At 39.0% G+C, this 21632-nt stretch overlaps 1 protein-coding gene across 4 annotated transcripts in view; it reads right to left on the bottom strand.

Moving 5' to 3' along the window:
• hhip (hedgehog interacting protein) overlaps positions 1–21632 on the bottom strand; it is a 138062-nt gene that overhangs the window by 114499 nt on the left and 1931 nt on the right. For all 4 annotated transcript variants that reach the window (XM_063046429.1, XM_063046431.1, XM_063046432.1 and 1 more), the window contains exons 2-3: positions 13795–13990; positions 10283–10439 (exon numbers count right to left, since the gene is read on the bottom strand). In XM_063046429.1, coding sequence (XP_062902499.1) covers positions 10283–10439; positions 13795–13990 — 353 coding nt within the window. The remainder of the gene's footprint in view (positions 1–10282; positions 10440–13794; positions 13991–21632) is intronic.

The following is a 21632-nucleotide window of genomic DNA, read 5'->3' as shown; positions in this document are numbered from 1 at the left end:
AATTCATTAAAATCAATCCTTGATTATTAGAGAATGTGGAGTTACTGGTGGATGCGAGGTTAAGAGACAATCTGATTAATGAAAAACTGAACGTGAAGAGATTGTGCACTGACTGATTAAAGCTACCCAGTTTAAGCACACTCTGTAGAATTAGCTCAGTACCTTGCAGAACCTGGCTCTTCAAGTACATATCCAGGTACCTTGTAAATTGAATGAAGGTTTCTGTCTCTACTACCCTTTGAGGAAGTAAGTTTCAGATCCCTGCCAGTATCTGGGTGAAAAAGATTTCCCTTATCTCCACTCTAATGCTTTTACAAGTAGCCTTAAGTCTTCACCTTCAGTTTTTGACCACCTTGTCTAGGTCCCTCAAAATTCTGTACAGCCTCCTAGAGTTGCAAGGAAAATAACACATTGTTTCCTATCTTTCCTTATAACTGTAGTTTTTCAATCCCAGCAAAGTTCTTATAAATCACCCCTGCACCCTCTCCAGTGCAACTACATCTTCCCTGTAATATGGTGCCCTAAACTATATGTATTGTACACAGCATTAACTTCCCTCCTATTCTGTGTCTATTACTAAAGGAAAACATCCTTAATAATATTCTGATGAAAGGTAATTACTCCCTCCTCAGGATGCTATCTGCCCTGAGTTTTCCAGAAAAAGCATCTCATACTTCCTATTAACCACTTTGCTGATCTGTCCGAAGGACACATGTTCTGCAGTCCCCTTATTCCTCTACACCACTCACTATCTTGCCATTATGTGTCAATTCCCTTGAATGTCCCACCTTTTCTAATGCAATTTACAGAATTAAACTTTGTTATTCTTCTGCCCAACTGACTGGACCTTCCTTATTATCTCAATAATAAGTATACTACTTTGTATACTTTTGCGGGGGGAGGGGGGTGTGATACGACCTACTGGGGGAAGCTGCAGCAACTGGGTCTGTGGCATTGAGTCTGACTCTGTAGCTCAGAAAGGAAAAGAGGAATGCAGTAACGATAGGGGATTCCATAGTTAGAGGAGCAGGCAGGAGATTCTATGGACGTGAAAGAGACATCCAGGTGTATTGTTGCCTCTCAGATGCCAGGATCAGATCAGGGATGTCCCAGATCAGCTCCACAGCATTCTAAAGGTGAAAGGTGAGCAGTCGGAAGTCGTAATACGCATTGGTGCCTACAACATAGATAGGGAAAGGGAGCAGGTCCTGAAGAGGAAATAGAGGGAATTAGGTAGATAGCTGAAAAGCAGGACCTCCAGGGTAGTGATGGTAAGAATAGGATGGCTTGACAGCTAAATGTGTGGTGGAGGAACTGGTGCAGGGGACAGGGTTTCAGATTTATGGATCATTGGTATCTCAATTGGGGAAGGTATGACCTGTACAAAAAGGATGGGTTGATCGGAACCTGGAGCGGACCAATATCCTTGTAGTCAGTTTTGCTACAGCTATTCGGGAGGTTTAAACTAACTTGGCGGGGGATGGAAACTGGAGTGATAGGGGCGAGGATGAGGCTGTTGGTATATAAGTAGATGCAGTGTGTAGCGATACCGTGAGGTAGGACAGGCAGATGATTGGGGAAATCGCAGTCAGTGGGATGAGTTGAATTGTAACATGGGGACAACATCAAAAAGGGTGATGAATACAGGACTGAAGGGGTTATTTTTGAATGCATGCAGTATACAGAATAAGGTAGATGATCTTGTAGCACAGTTAAATTGGTAGGTATGATGCTGTAGGTACCACTGAATCTTGGCTGAAAGAAAATCATAGTTAGGAGCTTAACATCCAAGGATATACACTGTATCGAAAAGACAGGCAGATAGGCAGAGGGGGTGTTGTAGCTCTGTTGGTAAAAAAATGAAATCAAATCCTTAGAAAGAGGTGACATAGGATTAGAAGATGTAGAATCCTTGAGTGGAGTTAAGAAACTGCAAGGGTAAAAAGACTCCGATGGGACTTATACACAGACCTTCGAACAGTAGCCAGGATATGGAATTCAAATTATAATGGGAGATAGAAAAGACATGTAAAAAGGGCAATGTTACAATAGTCATGGGGGATTTCAGTATGCAGGTAGATTGAGAAAATCAGGTTGGTGCTGGATCCCAAGAAAGGAAGAAAAGGAATTTGTAGAATGTCTACAAGATAGCCTTTTTAAGCAGTTTGTGATTGAGCCTACTAATGGAAATGCAATTCTGGATTGGGTGTGCTGTAATGAACCAGATTTGATTAGGGAGCTTAAGGTAAAGGAACACTTCAGAGGCAGTGATCAGAATATGATAGAATTCACCCTGAAGTTTCAGAGGGAAAAAATCAAATCACATGTATCAGTATTACAGTGGAGAAAAGAGAATTACAGTGACATGAAAGAGGAGTTGGCTAAGTTTGATTGGAAAGAGACATTAGCAAGGATGAAAGCAGAATACCAATGGCAGGATTTTCTGGGAGGAAAGCAGAAATCGCAGCAGATATATCCCAAAGATGAAGAAGTATTCTAAACAAAGGGTGCCATAAATGTAACTGACAAGAGAAGTCAAAGAAAGCATAAAAACAAAACAAAGGGCTTATAGTAGAGAAAAAGTTAGTGGGAAGTTAGAGGATAGGGAAGCTTTTAAAACTAGCAGAAGACAAATAAAAAAGCCATCGGAGAGAAAAGATGAAAAATTTCTTTAGACACAAAGTGTAAAAGAGAGGCGAGAGTAGATATCAGACCGCTAGCAAACAATGCTTGAGAGCTAAAAATGGTGGACAAACTTAATAAGTATTTTGTATCAGTCTTCATTGTGGAAGACTCTAGCAGTATGGTGGAAGTTCCAGGTGTCAGGGGTCATGAAGTGTGTGAAGTTACCATAACTAGAAAGAAGGTTCTTGGGAAACTGAAAGGTCTGAAGGTAGATAAGTTACCAGGATCAGATGGTATACACCCCAGGGTTCTGAAAGAGGTGGCTGAAGAGATAGTGAAGGCATTAGCAATGATCTTTTAAGAATCACTAGATTCTAGAATGGTTCCAGAAAACTGGGAGATTGCAAATATCAATCCACTCTTCAAGAAAGGAGAGAGGCAGAAGAAAAGAAATTATAGGCCAGTTAGTCTGACCTTAGTGGTTCGGAAGATGTTGGGGTTGATTGTTAAGGATGTAGTTTCGTGGTACTTGGAGGCACATGATAAAATAGGGGACAGGCAGCATGGTTTTCTCAAGGCAATGTTTTACCAACAAATCTGTTCAAATTCTTTGAAGAAATTACAAACAGGTTAGATAAACGAGAATCAGTTGATTTTACGTACCTGGATTTCCAGGAGGCCTCTGACAAGGTGCCACACATGAAACTGTTTAATAAGCTACGAGCCCATGGTATTTACAGGAAAGATTCTAGCATGGATTAAGTAGTGGCTGATTGGCAAGTGGTAAAGAGTCGGAATAAAGGGAGCCTTTTCTGGTTGGCTGCCGGTGACTAGTGGTGTTTCACAGGGGTCTATGTTGGGACTGATTCTTTTTATGATATATGTCAATGACTTGGAAGATAGAATTAATAGCTTTGTGGCTAATGAAGACAGGTTGAGGGGCAGGTTGTATTGCAGAAGCAAGGTATCTACAGAAGGACCTAGACAGATTGGGAGAATGGGCAAAGAAGTGGCAGATGGAATATAGTGTAGGGAAGTGTGTGGTCATGCTCTTTGGTAGAAGGAGTAAAGGTGTAGACTATTTTCTAAATGGGGATAAATTAAAAAATTTGAGGTGCAAGGGGCTTGGGATTCCTCATGCAGGATTCCATAAATGTTAACTTGCAGGTTGAGTTAGTGTTAGCATTCATTTTGAGAAGACTGGAATATAAAAGCAAGGTTGTATTGCTGAGGCTTTATAAGGCATTGGTCAGAACACACTTGGAGTATTGTGAGCAGATTTTGGCCCCTTATCTAAGAAAAGATGTGCTGGCATTGGAGAAGATGCAGAAGAGATTCACCAGAATGATTCTGGGAGTGAAAGGGTTAATGTATGAGGAGTGTTTGATGGCTCTGGGCCTGTACTCACCGGCGCTTAGAAGAATGAGGAGGGATTTCACTGAAACCTACCAGATATTGAAAAGCCTAGATAGAACAGATGTGGAGAGGGTGTTTCCTATAGTGGGATAGTCTAGGACAAGAGTGCACTGCCTCAGGATAGAGGAACATCCATTCAGAACAGAGATGAGGAGGAATTTCTTTAGCCAGAAGGCAATGAAACTGTGGAATTCATTGCCACATGCAGCTGTGGAGGCCACAGAAATTGATAAGTCTTGATTAATCAGAGTGTCAAAGGTTAAGGGGAGAAGGCAGGAGAGTGGGGTTGAGAGGGATAAATCATCCATGATGAATGGCAGAGCAGATTCAATGGGCTGCATGGCCTAATTCTGCTTTGATATCTTAAGGTCTTGTATTCTTCACTGTCAACTATGTGTCTAACTTTTGTACTTCTGCAAACTTCTTTACACTGCTGGCTACATTTAGTTCCAAATTATTAATGTACATCACACAAAAAAAACAAGAGGGTAAGTAATAAGCTTCATGGGACTCGACCTCCAGTTACAAAAAAAATTGTTGTTTTTCTCCAATCCCTGACACCGAGCTATTTTATAATCAAATCTGTCACCTTCCCGTGGATCTCATATACCTTACTGTTTTATCCTGTCATGTGGATCCTTTTCAAAAGCATTATCCACCACTGAATTTGAACTTAATTAGTTTGCCCCTTCTCTCTTTTTAAAGAACAGCACAATATTAGTAGTTTTCCAACCTTCTGGCACCAGTCCTGCAACCAGGGTGAATTGAAAATCTGTGGTCAGAGCCTCCACAACCTTTTCCTTTACTTCTTTTAACAGCTGGGATATAATGTATCCAAGCCAAGTGACTTACCAGTTTCAAAGTTGCCAAATGGCTTAACATTTCCTCTTTTACCATGCTTACCTCATCCAATATTATACACTCCTTCACCTTAACTGCAACACCAACATCGTCGTTTTCTGAAGACAATCACAAAACACTCATTAAGCTGTCCTCCTGATATACTCTCTTTCTAACCTCTACCTTTCTTTTTCTACACATTCTGCTGCTTGGCACTGCCAGCAATTGAGAGGTTCTCTGAGATTGTTGCCTAATTCTTTTAAACCGTAACTTCTGACTGTTCAGAATATTACCTTTCCAGAATATTCTGAAACTAGTCAGTGGTGTCCGGGGGCTGTTGCCAAGGAGGCTGCAAGCCATCCTGAAATTGTGCCCACAGTTTGGTCTCCTGATTAGAGAATCCAAACTATTGTTTTCCTGACTTTTCTCCTTCATCGCTATATAGCTGAGCCACACTAGCTGCTATGACACTGACCCTGACTGCGTTACTCCAGGGTATTCTCTTCCTCATCAGTAAACACAACCAAATCTGGTTACAGAGTAAAATGCCCTCAAGAGGTTTCCTAAAGTACTTTTTTCTCCACCCCCTCCCCGCCCCCAGCAGTCACCAAATCTCTCTTTGCCTGCATTCCCTTCAGTTGTAGTTCTGATCACCTTCAGAAATGTGCTGTCCATGAAACACTCAGCCTTGCAGATGGACTACAGTGAGATCAGTTGTCACCCAAGCTCCGAAACCTGGAGCTTGACCTCGTCCAACTGACTGCATGTTCTGCACCTGTTGTTGTGCATTCCACAGGTCTGATGTGCCCTGCAATGCCATTCATTTAGTGGACTAGCTCACTGAGCAGAGACATGAACAGCAGTTCTTCCCTCACTGCCGCAAAAGCTCTTTTTCACCAAAATCCTATGTTTTATACTCAGCAGTGATAGTACTCTGTGCAATATCTTCTGCATCCTAGATAGTTGAAGAAACTCGTCTATGATCATAAAAAGACAATCTATCAGTTACCAGCCCAAACTGAAGTTACATCACATTTGTGGTAGAAAAGTAGCAAATTCTAAGTCTGTCATCATACACAAAGGTCTCTAACAAATTAGCTTATGTATCGCACAGCAATATAACACCAATAATTGAATAGCTAAAGCAGAAATTTACGATGAACTGTAAAAGCACAAAAGCAATTTCAACAGAATTTTTCCACAAAAGTATGCTAAAAAAACTTCACACTGAATTAAGCAATAAATGATTCATTTTGCTGGTTATTATACATTAATCTTGGGGCAGTGTGGATTCTAAAGTTACTGATCCTATTTTATGCAAATATTTTCTTCTCAAATTTGCCAATCTCATATTTTCTACCTTTAGTTCCTCTTTGGGCACATAATTGTTTCCTCTCCCCTTGGTTCTGTCTGACCTTTCACCCTTTTTGAATGAATTCCTCTCACCTTTCATTGTCTAGAATAATCCCCTAATTTCTGGGTTGTATTTGAATTCCCTCCTAATCAGATTCTAGACAAACGTCTGCCTTCCTAAATTCTAGACATATTCCTTTTTAGGATCCAAAAGAATTCTTAAATTTACAATGATCTCTATTTCTCTCTCTCTCTCTCAGTCTGTCTCTGGTTCTAGCTGAATTTCCCATGGCCTGTGATAAAGGTTGGCAACACTCACTTGTTCTAAGATATTTTCATTACTTTTGTTGGAAATAGGCCATGCTGTACCAGGCAATATGGGTACCTGACTTTCCTTAATCTACAGATGTCAATTTCTGAGCCAGAAATGAAAAGTAATAGGAATTTTGCAGTGACCCTAAAGACCTCCTAGTTTCCATTAATAACACAGTAAACAGAAATGTACCAGGCAATCATTCTCCCAGCACAAGCACTAGAGTAGCTGGAGAAACTAAGTCAGCGCATCTCAAACCCCACATCCAGCAACAGGCCTGATCCCAGCTGCAACCATGCAGCCAGCTGCTGTCAAATCACAGTTGAATAGGTCAAGGGTACCCAGCATTAAAGAGCTAATGATGCTGAAGGAAGTGGGTAAGCTATGGATAAAAAGGGGTAGTGGAACTAGGGAAAGACTGGAATGGAATGGAATGGAGGAAAGGAATATCAAAGGCATTTGCTGAGTGTGAAGGAGATATTGGTTACTGAAGATGGCACCGATAAGTGGCAACTCTTTGCCTGCAGCTCCGATAGGAATCATCAAATATTCCCATTTAGGTCTTCTACAGCTGAAAATCACAGTCACAGCCATGGATAAAAAAATTATTGCACCTCAAAGTTGGCAGAACCTGGATGGCAGACTCAGGTCATGACTGGAGTTCCCCTTTAAGATAAAAAAAATGAGGAAAGCAGGCTGGTTTACAGGTACGACTGAAATGTAAAGACCTTAGACTCCCACTTCCAACTATACTGCTGGCAAATGTACTGTCTCTGGAAAATAAAATTGAAGACCTCAGAGCAAGATTCCAGTATCAGAGGGATATCAAGGACTGCTGTGTACTTTGCTTCACTGAAACATGGCTCAAACCTGCAATTTCAGATGCATTGCTGCATTCCAAGGGCTTCATCATCCATCTCAAAGACAGGACAGTTGGATCTTCTAAGGGTAGAGGAGGTGGAATATGCTTCATGATGGACTCATTATGGTGCATAGATGTGGCAGCTTTGTCTCAATCCTGCTCACCTGACCTGGATCATCTAGCAGTCAAGTGTTATCCATTTAATCTACTAATGGAGATTTTTGCCATCATCCTGATAGCGGTGTACATTCGACCTCAGGCCACTGTTTGGCCGGCACTAGGGGCGCTGAGCAACGTAATCAGCAGGCATGATACTGTGCAGCCTGAGGCCTTCCCTATTATTGCAGGAGCTTCCAGCCAGGCCAGCTTGAAGAAGTCTCTGAACAACTACAACCGACATATCGTCTGTGGAACCAGGGGAGCCAACACACTGGACCACTGTTACACCACCATCAAGAACGCTGACCATGTCATTCCACATCCTCATTTTGGGAAGTCTGATCACCTAGCTGTACTTCTACTTCCGGTGTACAGCTAGCGAGTAAAGACCACAGCACCCTAGTGGTCAAGGGAGGTGCTGGAGCGCTTACAGGGCTGCTCCAAGTCAGTGGACTCATCAAATTTCAGGGGTTCTTCTTTGAATCTGAATGAATACACAGTTGTCAGCAAGACCTGTGTGGATGAATGCGTGCCTTCGAGAACATGCCGAACATACCCAAACCAAAAGCCATGGATGAACCATGACAGTTGCAGTCTGCTGAAGGTTAGATCTGTGGCATTCAAGAGAGGTGATTCAGAACTATACAAGATGTCTAGTTACAACCTACAGGAGGCTATTAAAAGAACAAAACAGAGACAATTCCTACTGAAGTTAGAGAAATTAGTGTTAGAGAGATTGAAGTTTGAGTGGTTGGTCATGACCAGAATCACCTACTACCTAAGCAAGGACCTAAACCCGCTGCCATTTGCCTATCACCACAACGGGCCTACAGTGGATGCAGTCTCACTGACTCCACACTCGGCCTTCGATTACCTGGACAATAATAATACCTATATCAGGCTACTGTCTATTGATTACAGTTCAGCATTCAACACTGTCATACCTCAGTAGTAATCACCAAGCTCCAAAACCTGGGCCTCTGCAACTGGATATTTGAGCAACATCTCCTCCTCGCTGACAATCAACACTGGCGCATTTCAGGGGTGTGTGCTTAGCCCACTGCTCTACTCTCTCTAAACCCATGACTTTGTGGCTAGGCACAGCTCAAATGTCATCTATTAGTTTACTGACGACACAACTGTTGTTAGAATTTCAGATGGTGTCGAGGAGGTGTACACGAGCCAGACCGATCAGCTGGTTGGGTGGTGTCACAACAACAACTTCGAACTCAACGTCAGTAAAACGAAGGAATTGATTGTGTACATCAGGAAGGGGAAGTTGAGGGAACACATACCAGCGTTCATCGAGGGATCAGCAGTGGAAAGGGTGAGCAGTTTCAAGTTCCCGGGTGTCAACATCTCTGTAGATTTTTGCATTACTCATTTTTGTTTTTATATGTATTTCTTATTATAATTTATGATTTTTAAATCATTATGTGTTGCAAAATGCTGCTGCCACAAAACAACAAATTTCATGATATTAATACGCCAGTGATATTAAACCTGATTCTGACTCTGAGCAGCATGCCTGTAATAAATGGGGAATTGACTGCCAGGTAAAAGATCAGAATGGGACACCAAATTTTCTGTATAATTTTCATGATTGGAGCACCTAACACTGTGTCTAACGCTTCTGCCTAGCCCAATAACTTTTAGTCACTAGTTGTTTCAGAGTCATCGGATAGGTACAAAGCCCCAGCTTTCAGTGGCCAATAGGATCACTGCAAACCTCATTAGCTGAAACTTGTTTTGAAATGAGAATGTAAAGATGACAACTACAGTCAGCCTATTTGTATTTCAAGAACACTGTTGATAATCCTACATACATTTTGCATGAATTTGCCTGGATGTGTTTCCTCACTGCTCTGCCTGAACTTCCTTTCCCTGACTCCACCTGAGCTTTGTCTCTGCCGCTTCTGTCTGAGATTCTCTTCTCACTGCTTCTGCCTGAACCTCTCTCGCTGTTTCCCTGCCTGGGCCTGGACCCCCTCTCTCTCTTGTTCACTGGCTGAAGTTCCTCCTTTAGTAGATTGTGGTTGAATTCCTCCTCTCCTTGCTTCCATCTTTGTTCCCCACCCACCCCCCGGCCTACATCTGGCTGAATTTCTTCCTTATTCTACCTGAAATAGCTGCCTCTTGACTTATGATCATGTTCTCTCTTGAATTCTGGCTGTATTTTCCCTCTACTGACTTCCGCCTAAATTTCCTTCCTCTCCAGTTTCTTTCTTTCACTGAAGTCTGTCCCTCCCTACAGGGAAAACATATGGATCCATTTTTCAAATTCTGCAACAACTACCAACAGTAGGAACAGGCTCCTTGTGCAACCCTGGACTGGTAAAGCATGCCCTGTCATCAACATACCACACTCCTAAATAAATTATAAAATTACAATAGTAGATGCTGAGGTTAATATAACCAGGAAGTAATTTATTCAAAGCTCCTAATTGCTTTTTTTTAAGTGAATGGAAATGTTTGGTCTGAAGAGTAAGAACAATGTATTGAACGTGGAAATGCAAATTTGAAGACATGGCTGAAGAGAGTATTATTTAAACTGTTAATGAACTTCAACAATGTGTAAGATTCTGTTGAAATTCCATGACAAAGCAAGCCATCCGGTAGCACGTCTCTGTTGTGTGAGCTGACGTGTAGCTGATTCAACATCACAACTACAAAGACTTGTCTTTCTGAACCAAATAGTAGTTATCTTATTGAACCTGTTGATCTGCTCCATTTTGTAATAGTCATCCATCTGGTTTAAATAGTTGGAATCAGGTCCTTGCACTTGTTTTCTGGGTGAGTCAGGAAAACATATCCCATTGTCCTTTGCTGCATAAAGGTTACAAAACTCATCTGAAGTGGTTTGGAAGAGACCTGGAAAACAGATGTTAAACAAATTATAAGGGTTTACATGATTAAAATGTTGCAAGAAGAATAACTGAAGTCAAAGCTTTTAACTTAAAGAATTGAGAACAGAACTGTGTATTGCTGTGTTTTGAAAGGTGACACAAAAATAACTCTCATTGGCGTTATCTTGATATACGTGCAGCGGTCACCAAGCAGTGGCAAATACAGGTATTTATTGTATAGCAAGTTAAATTGGTTTTCAAATTAAATCAATATGGATTTTACACAATTGACTATAATTTTACTCTGCTTTCAGTGTGAGAACATTTCTGCATTTACCTGACTTAAAAATATCAATTTATTTTGTTGTGCTATGCAGTTTCTTTAAACAAAGATATAGAAGTTTATGAAGTTTCCAGATTCTTATCAACAATCATTATTACACCAGGGTTGGGGGGTGGGGGGGTGGTTGCTCAGACTGATATAACAGTAAGAACTGGCATATAAAGAAATCTTTTCCCTCCAGCAACAAAATATACAGTGACTTACATACAACCCTTTAAACTGTTAAAATAATAACTTTATTACTTCCAGTTCCTCAACATTCAAATTGAGGAAAAAACATGACAAATTATTTATTTATCAGTTACAAAATGCAAATATTCTTTATTTTACTGTTCAGAGTTATGATAATCCTTGAGATGCAATAGACAGGTCGATTCTTACAGTTGTTATAAAGCAATGATAAATTATTGATGGAAAATTCACAGATTTACCTTTCAACAAAGAGGAATCTCAGAATTTAGAAATACCAACTAAAATGTAGCGTTCCATGATCTATGGCATAATTGAAGCAATGTTTACATCTCACTTTTTGAGGTTGAGCCGTGACTTAAAATTTTTTCTTTAGAATAAATTAAAAGAATTTCAAGTTATACAACTGGTTCTGAAACCGCTTCTAATCCTATTCCCTCAGTTCCTGAGATCTTTCTCTTACATGTCCCGTGATGGCAGTGACAGTTGTGTGCTGTCTGGAGTCTCAGAGATACAACCACTCTTCTTGCTCTGCATATGCCGCACCAGCTAGCTTGTCACTTCACCTTTCATTAAACTGTACATTGTCAAATTCGCTTGAAAATACTGAAAGTCAAAAAGGTAGATTCCTCTTCAGTACTTTTAGCAACAGAGTGAACATTAATATAAAGCAGTATTGCATACACTGTGTCTACTTATGTCTAGAATATTTGATCCAACTGTTTATCAGTAACAAAGTGTGAAATAAATAAAATGATTTTCAAATCATAAAGAATAATACTAAATGTATCCCAAAATGAGAACACCAAATTATTTTGAATATAAGATTTTATATATTTTTTAAATGTTTTTAATTTATGTTCTAATTGTGTTGCCCTCTTTCTTGTCTTCAAAATAACAAAAGGGTATTTTGAACAAACACTTTTCCAAGTCCAAAAAGTGCACAGCAGTAAACAGACAGAACCTTACCCACCAACTGCTTTGCCCAATTGCCCCTCCCCTTCCCCCCCCCCACCCCCGGCTCTGGGAATTTATCATATGAAAAATTGTGTTTGAGGAGTCTTTATTTCAGGAACAACAACAGAAAAACCATAATGTTCTGCTCTGTGGTCAAGAATATCACTGTACTGATGCAGTAAACTTCCAGGCCACCCACTGTTACAGAATTGGACGAGAATGTTATAAGTTTCAAAATTTTTTAACTACATTCTGTAAACAATATTAATTATTCGTGCAAATTACAATTAACTACAATTATTTTTGTTTTGGATCATCATAACGATGAGAGACTAACAAATCAAGTAAGTGGGAATACTTCCCACAAAAATTCCTGTTATTTTTCTGTCTACTTTTAATAATTTATAAAACATCACACCATTATCTGTAAGTTAAAATGTAATCAAATAACATTTGAAATTAAAAGACTTCATGACTACTAGAGTTGTAGTCAATAAATAATCATTTCCTAGCTTGAAAAAAAGAGTAGGATAATTTTCTGTAATTTCATTAGCCTCTTTTGCATTTTTCTGATTGGGTATCTTAAATAAATATTGTTAGACTGCTTGTCAATGATTACCCTGTCAACAAAATTTGTCCTCTGACTTTGGTATCAAAACAACAGCTTTCAATTAGCACCGACCTCTGCAAAAGCAAGTGGTGCCATATGCTGATTATAAGCATCTGTCTAACGTCGGAAAATCATCTTGCTCTCCTGGAAAACAGGCTGCTGGCTCACTTATGCGCACCCCTGAGCCCCATCCATGTCCCAGTGCTAAAGTTATGCTTTCATCTGGTTATCTTCCAACACAACCTGGGTGGTCACCCAAAGCACTTGACATCTTGATGCACTTCAGCAGTTTTACACATACACAAACTTTGTAGAAAAATAAATTTGTCATTCGTCACCACATATGTTGATCTGGGGAGAAAGGTTCCTGTGGCACCAGCTCCTGTGCTGCTTAAGATGCTCCAATTAACTCCTTTTCTTAGTAGAACTGCAATTTTTAAAAAAGTTAAATAGCAATTTGTAAAAAAAAATGAGGATAAGGTCACTTGGGGTCAGGGATTAGTTAATTTTTTGAGTAGGAAAGTGTACAAAAATTCCCTCTTGTTTTTATTGTTTGGGAATAATATCCACCAAAATCTAATCTGTTATGACTGCCTGGACTTGGAAAATGTAACCAATCCTCCCCAACCCCCATCCCTCACTCCAATTCTTAGCCTTTCAGTCTGCAGGGAATGTGATCAAGAGTAAGAACCAGCTGTATGGAGAGAACTATGGTAAATGGTAGTTTGTGTATAAAATAATAATATTTTCATTTTTCAGGAAACTTGGGAAATGTGTAAAACCACACCAAAGAAAATTAAGAGCTCTCTTTAAGAAGTTTTTCTTTTAAGAAAAGGCAAGATACCATTAAAAATACATATCTTGCTGCAAAAGGCCCAATTTCCATCAAGAGAATGAGATGCAAAATGAAGTACCATGCATCTGGAATTGTATATCTATTAGAACAAATGAAAAGGAATTATTTCAGCTATTACACTACTGTATCATAAAAGCAACTTTTAATTGTGAAAAGAGACACAGTGGGGTGGCAGCAGCCTTTTCTGAATGTTACGACATCTCCAAACAGGCTGGCAGCGGCATCTGCCAGCAGTGCTGAAGCAATGACGTTTTAGTCAGCTTTTCGGTTTGTTTAATGGTGCCCATGACCACCCCCTTTCAATGCAATAAGCACACCAGAGGACCATGGGTTTGCTGTGAATACCCCCCACATTGATTCATCAAAATAGACAAGGAATTATATGATTCCAGGAGTTCATTCAGAAGTCCTGTTGCCTTTATTACCTGTCATTTGGCTTCTGCACGCAAAGTAGAGCTGTTTGCAATAATCTCTGCACAACATTGGAAAGGCCAGTTCATTGTCTGGTGCTCCTTGCCGGTCAGGGAAGTGAAATAAATATTGTGCATGTGGTGAACACTGGGCGCACTTCATCTCCTCCAGCAGCTTTGCACATTCTGTGTTGTTTGTAACAGAAAATATCTGAAAATCAAACAGCAGAAAGAAGTAAGCAAAAGCAAACTGAATTAAAAAAATAACATTCAGATGTGCAGAGAACATCTGCTTTATATAAGATCTTTACCATACCTTCTTGCCTTCAGGAATAGAGATGAAATTGATTTACTTGATTTGCCCCTAACTTTAAATCTAGTGTATCAACTAATACTATGTACGTGCAGTCAGACTTCCATAATTCAGGTATTGTTTCTTTCCTTCCATAAACTGGAACATTAATAAAAGTTTTAAAGGAGAAAATAGAGTATGCAGCATCAAAGATCCCAAACATTTGAGTACATTAAAGAAAGCATTACTCAGGCCATAATGATATATACTGTATATCTTGCATTATGTTAAATTCCTTCCTCACAACTCCACGGTAGGAATTCTCATTGGGAGTGCTACTGATGTCTCAGACTGTAATGTTCCGAGGTACATACAATATATAAAACTTAATAGAAAATAATAACATCCATAAATGCTCCAATAATTACAAATTTCCTTAACTAACATTCAATGTAAATATATTTACTAGAGTGAAAGTAAATACTGTGGGACTGTTGGCAGATTATATGTTTTTGTTTATAAAATATTGAAGTTGCTAAAACTACTTAATAACATTTTCGTGGTTGTCTTGGAATTCTAACCTAATTTAATTAATACTTTGTTTAGTATTCAATGAAAAGTGATTTCAAAGATATTTTTGATTTGTTTGTAATCATATGAAATAAACTTCACTTTTTGTTCATAATGCCTTCCTCAATTTGACTTAGTACTATCGCGATCCAAACCTGGTTTATATATTTTCTTTGGAGAGAAGTTCCATTACAACCATCATTGCATGTAAACTGTACTGACACGTCCTGGACACTAACCTCAAGTAAACTGTGTTTAAAACAAAGTTAAGGTTAATCAGAAATAATAACTAATTCCATATCTTTATGAATATTTAAGTTTCATTTACAAATCAAAAATGGCTTTATGCTCTGCTGAAGGACAGAATTATTTGTATGCCATAAAATAAAACAAAATTTTCAAATTCTGCTACCCAGATGTCAATTAGCACACTTCTCTGTTGACCATCATGGACACCAATTACGTGTTTTTATGGAACCAAACATGCCGCAAGAACTCTAATGATTGGAATCATTTTTTTACTATTTCTGCAATGTCTTTTGCTCACATATAAAATAGATTGGACAATAACATAATATAAATTATCTGAAATTAGATCCAGTATTTTCTCTATATATATATTTTGTGGTGCTTTGACACAGTACGACTTTCACATTTTGCACTGTGTGAGGTCCGCATGGTACCCAGGAAGAGACAGATAGAGCCATCATTAGAACACACCCTCAATGTTCTCTCCCACTGGAAACAATGAGAGTGCACACAGAGCAATTCCAGCATGGTGCGACTGGCCCTTTGTGTCTGATGCATGTGTAGATAAGATAACTGCGCAAAAGTTACAGAAAGATCATGAATTAGGACAAGGGAGGCATCCCAGTTTTTTTTTAAGGAAAGTTGCATAAAACCAAATGTAACACTTCTGTGCTTATTATCCTAAGGATTTAAAAATAAACACTGGTAAGGTATGTCAATCATTGCAATTTATATAATGGAAATACATAATTAGAGCTACTTACATGTTCTTGGGGGCCCAAAACAATCTCAGTTTGGAACTGCTATAGATGTACAAGGCCATCTTCGCAACCACAATGAGCATATAACCAAAGAAATTTATTTTCTGATAATGGTGTGGATTTTTGACAGCTGACTTTTAAACATTGTCAATTTTGTTTCATATGTTGACTTTTCCTGGAGCTGTCCACAGTTTTATAGGGAAATTTATGAATCCCATCCATTCTCTTTCAGAGGTGACACCCAAAAGTAACTTAGATTGGAAAATCATCACCTCAGTTCTATCCCTAACTCACAATTCATCTCATGCATTACACCATTAGGAGAACTGCATTAGGTTTTGTCCATATATACAGTGAACTTTATCTTCTCAAGACTGCAGTTGAAAAGTGTTTGACATGTGACAGAAAGATTTCCAATCTGATTGAATAAACTCATTGGACACACAACAATACTGCCTCATGCACATTTTGGTCATAGGGATTTTATTCACTTTTCCTCTCAACTAGCTAGAATTTACTCATTTTATACTTCAAGAGCCACTCATGATCATACAGCAAACAATTCTTGGAGCTTATACATAACAGCTTGGGATGCGAATTATCAAAATAAGTGTATTAAATGGATTGCAACAAAACATCTGTTAAAATATCACCCAAAAAAAAGCTGCTGAACTTATGAACAAGAGAAAATCTGAAGATGCTGGAAATCTGAGCAACACACACAAAATGCTGGAGGAATTCAGCAGGCCAGGCAGCACCCATGGAAAAAAAGTGTAGTTGACGTTTCCGCCATGTCGACTGCACTTTTTCCCTTAGACACTGCCTAGCCTGCCAAGTTCCTCCAGCATTTTGTGTGTGTTGCTGAATTTATGTATATTTTTAAGAAATATGAAGGGAACATGATTTTAATCTATACAAGATCTTTTCTTTGAAAGTATTGCAATAATTTACATAACTTCGAGTAACATTATGTTACAAAAATCTGGTTTATTTGGGCGTGGGAACTTTAACACAGAAAGTACATCAATGGCAATGAAAAGCACTCCATAAGTAGTCGGAAGAACATTCCGGACAGATTTTTATTGCTATGTCATCAGACCATCTCAACTAGATGTTGCTCATGATGGAAACTATCCATACTTTGGGATTAAAAATGGACTCATCAAGCAAAATAAAAGTACATCAGATAGTATGGTAAGTTTCTTGCTTCCCTGGGATACTATATTTATATATGGGCAAATAAGTGAAAAGTGATGTTATAAGCATGCATTCAAATATGAGTTTTGAGGACACCAGGGAAAATCTGTGGAGCCGGTCTGTATTGACTGAAGAGTTCCTGACGTAAACATCGTCTCAAAAGCACATTCTTTTCATGACTGGGCCAATTTCAAAGATGGAAGTCAAATAGTAGTTCGATGGTACAAAAGATGGCGTGCAAATACAAAACTCATTGAGTTATCCAATGGCCAAAAATACCAATTATGTATTGCTATTTGGTTAACTGGCTGCTCGCTTTCTAATGTTGATAATGATAGATGATGAAAAAAATACAGTGATTAGCATTCATGTTAGGAGTACAGTGAATAATAATTCACTAACAAATTCATGTTTTTTTTTTAGTTTCAAGTAGGCATCAAATTGCAAATTAGAAGTACGAACAAATACCAAAGCGAATCTATCTGACGACAATGTACTGTTAACTTCTGACCTTTAAAATATATGAGATTGTATAATGTAGAGTATTAACTCTATTAACCTAATGTTCTTCTTGCACTAGTCCAGCATAAAAGTTATAAAATTGCATAAAGTTTAATCGCTGAGATTATTCAACTATCTCTACAGTTCTAATTGAACTTTGTGGTCTGTTTTATAGTGTATAGCTAAACACTGATTGTTTAATTCTTTGTGTTCACCACAGTATATTTAAGTCTACTAAGTCAGCACAGAACAGGTGGGTTGTAATTTATAAATAAAAAGTATTACAAGGCTGGTACATGGGTGGTCCAGATAACCAGAGGGATAGAACTGAGATTTCATATTGCCAGTGGATGTGATTTGATGCTATCGCAGTGGAAGCACTGCCTGGGGCTCATTTCTAATGGAAGGCTAATTCAATCTGTCGTTGATGGGAAACCAAACTGATTCCTAGAGACAGAAATATGAATCATGAAAGAAAGTAAGGTCTTCATTAGGGTAACGATGAAGAAATGAGACAGGTGCTAGAAACATTTTAAAGGTGAGAAATGGAAATTATGAGTATTAATAGAAGTAAACATAGGCCATATGCACCACCCCGCCCCCATGCCTCTTCTGGTGTTCAATTGAGATGATGACTAATCTCATCTATATTCTTATCACTGCTGTCATGTACAATCTCTACATTCCTCGATTTCCTTTCTTAATCTCCATAAAAACAATTTATCACAGCAATTGAATGCACCTTGTAACTGGACAACATTTGCCCTCTGGAACAGAAAATTCCAAAGACTCACAGTGGTTGGAGGGAGTAAATTACTCTGAATCTCTTTTGTAAATTGGCAACAATCACTGAATTACGCTTCCTTGTCTTCGTCTTGCCCGCTAAGGGAAACATCCTCCCCTGCACTTTTCCTGTCAACCCTATTTAGAATCAATTAGATCTGCTCTCATTCATCTAAATTCTTGTTAGTTTAACATTTTAACATTATCAACATGTAATTTTTTTTACTTAGCATGATAACAGGTCCTTCCTGCCTGTGCTGCCCAATTACATCCATGTGACTACTCAGCCTAGTAACTCATATATCCTTGAAATGTGGGAGGAAACCCACTCGGTTACGGGGAGAGTAGACAAACTCCTTATAGACAGTGGCAGAACTGAACTGGGGTCACCAGCGCTGTTATGGAGTTAAGCTAACCGTTAAGCTGCCATGTTACACTTCTGCAAAACACAACATACCCCCGCATTATTCTTAAGGTAAGCTGCTTTTCCCAGCAAACAATCTACCAAACTTCCTTGGGACCTACCCTTAGGTAAGCAAAAAGACCAACATTTCACATTGTATTCCAGATGCACTCTTTACACTTGCCCTTTACGTTTGCAGCAACACTTCCTTAGTCTTCCTTCCTGATATTAAAGGCTAACATTCCACTTGACTTCCTAATTATTCAATGTAAATGCTCTGTGTTTCTTGAAGGAGGATTCTCTGAATATCAACATCAGAAATTTTCACACCGCTTAATTAACATTCTGTTTTTCTATTATATGAAACGTACAAAGTTACATTTCCCCACACTATAAGTCACTAAACCACATTTTTGCTCTCGCATTAAATAATATTTAATTATATAGATCTTCCTAATAATTTATATTCCAACCTATCACTGAATTATCAGCAAACTTGGTTTATGTTTGCTAAAAACTCATCTGTAAGAAACTAAAGCAGCAGCATTGAATCCTAAGGCACATTGTGAGTTAAAGCTTGCCAATTAGAAAATGAACTATTTATACCTCTCTCTGCTTTCTGTCCAATTGTCCTCCAATGGCTATCTCATATATTCAATTCCAACATCAGTAATACTTATTAATGAAGTTGCTCCATAATAACTTTAATAAAGGACATTTACATTTTCCTGAGAAAAAAAATGCCCCAAGCCACAATCTACAATAAGATCAGGAATGTGATGGAATGTTCTCCAGTTGTCTGGATGACTGCATTCCAAGAACTTTGACAAAACCTAATACCATACAGGACAAGACAGCCTACTTAACTGTTTAAAAAAAAAGGAATTCGACATTCTCTTGATGTCCGAGACCTCACTAGGCAATACCTCCCTGTTGGTTCTGTCCTTCCATTAAGGAAGGATGTCAGTGATCTGAAAACAGTTCGGAGAAGGTTTACTAAACTAATACCTGGAATGGACAGGTGGACATATGGGGAAAGATAGGACAGGCAAGGCTTGTATCTGCTGAAGTTTAGAAGCAAAAGGACTTGATTGTAATGTATAAGATCTCAATGGGTCTTCATGTGGAGGATGTTTATCATGGTGGAAAAACCCATGATGGAGATCAGTTTGAAGATAAGGAAGGCTCCCTTTTGAGGCAATATTCTTCTCTCTCCTGAAAAGGCTGTGGAACTAGAGTCTATGAAAATGGTAAAAGGGAGTTAAATAGATTCCCTATAAATAGAGAAGTGAAAGGTTAATGGCAATAAATAGGAACAGAGAACTGAGGTTAAAGTCAGATCAGTCATTATCTTATTAAATGACAAAAGCAGGTTTGAGGGGCTGAGTATCCTGCGCCAACGTTGTATGTTGCTATCACATTATCACATTTGCTGAAGGGAACCTGAAGGAGTCCAAAGGTTTGGCTTCCACTTGCAAGAATTAATGACAGGAGGAGGATATCCAACAGTGGATCTGGTTAGAATATAAGCATCACAGCTGGGGAACTGAAGGTTCTGCTTGAACATTTGCCCAGATGATAAACATTGTGCATGAATTGACAATGTGACAGGGGTAAGTTTCAAGTATATGGTCATTCTGTGTATTTTTCTCAAGCATTTATTCTTTACAGAACACAATAACATGACATTCCAGTTTTCATGCATTCAGATCCCTTATTTCAACTCAGGATTGTTAATGCTAGAACTAACCATTAGATGGAGCACCATATAGAACTAACACGAGATTCTGCAGATGCTGGAAATCCAGAGTAACACACACAAAGTGCTGCAGGAACTCAGCCTGACAGGCAGCACCTGGAAAGAAGAATTATCAGTTGATGTTTTGGGCTGAGATCCTTCATATGGACTGGAAAGGAAGGGGGGGGGGAAGCCAGAAGGTGGTGGGAGGGGAAGCCAGGTGAGGGGGAAGGGAGCTGGGTGGGGGAGGGAGGCGAAGTGAGAAACTGAGAAGTGATAGGTGGAAAATGTAAAGGTTTAAAGAAGAAGGAATCTGATAGGAGAGGAGAGTGGACCATGGAAGAAGGGGAAAGGGGAGGGGCACCAGAGGGAGATGACAAGCAGGTGAGGAGAAGAGAAAGGGTAAGAGGGGAATGGAAACAGGGAGAAGGGGCAGTGGGAGAAGTCACCAGAATTTAGAGAAATTGATGCTCATGTTGTCAGGTTAGAGGCTACCTAGACAGAATACGATCTGTTGCTCCCCCAACCTAAGGGTGGCCTCATCTTGCCAAGGACCAACATGTCAGAGTGGGAATGGGGAGTGGAATTAAAACGGTTGGCCACTGGAAAATCCTGCTTGTTGCCGATGGAGTGTAGGTGCTCAGCTACAGAACTACAGTAGCTGTGGGTAAAAAAAAAAGAAATCCTCAGGCTCTCTTCTATACATCCCCACAACTGCCACTTCCTTTTCCCCACCCGCAAAATCACTGATGAAGTTTGCAAACTGCACAACTTTGTCAATTCTGGTCAGGGGAAACGTGCTGCCATAACACTATTCTACCTACCTGGCTGTGAGATGGTTCACAATGGAATGAATAATAACTTCCAATAAACGTAACGGCCAACAGAGTAACTTACTAATTTTACTATCCACGATGTACTTTTTCTGAATGAACATTTTTTCAGAATATAAATATAAGCACCATTCTTCTAGTATGTCTTCAACACATGGTTTTTGCAGAACTGTGTAAAACTAGAATTTTACTTAGCGCAATCTATGAAAACCTTCACCATTTGGCTACAATTCCCCTATACTGAATGACCTGCGGCAACAGTAGTACATCTCAAATCTAAAAGTGCTTATCTGTTATCAGTCTGTCTGATCCCATAAAACATCCTGTCCATTCAGAACATTCTCTTTATCTGATTGCTAAATAAGTGATTGAAAAGTTTAAGGACCTCTAAGATTCCTATTTTGTCCTTATTGTTGCTATTTTATATAAAAACATTGAGCTGCATGTGATTGAACTTAATGCATTGAAAACTACCAATATTTACAAATTATCATAACATGAATTATTTCAGTTTCTATTGATTTAT

The sequence above is a fragment of the Mobula hypostoma genome, chromosome 4 (assembly GCF_963921235.1).
Source record: "Mobula hypostoma chromosome 4, sMobHyp1.1, whole genome shotgun sequence".
NCBI classification, from domain to species: Eukaryota; Metazoa; Chordata; class Chondrichthyes; order Myliobatiformes; family Myliobatidae; genus Mobula; species Mobula hypostoma.
Note: the sequence above shows the minus strand (reverse complement) of the source record. Positions and strands in the feature narration are given on the sequence as shown.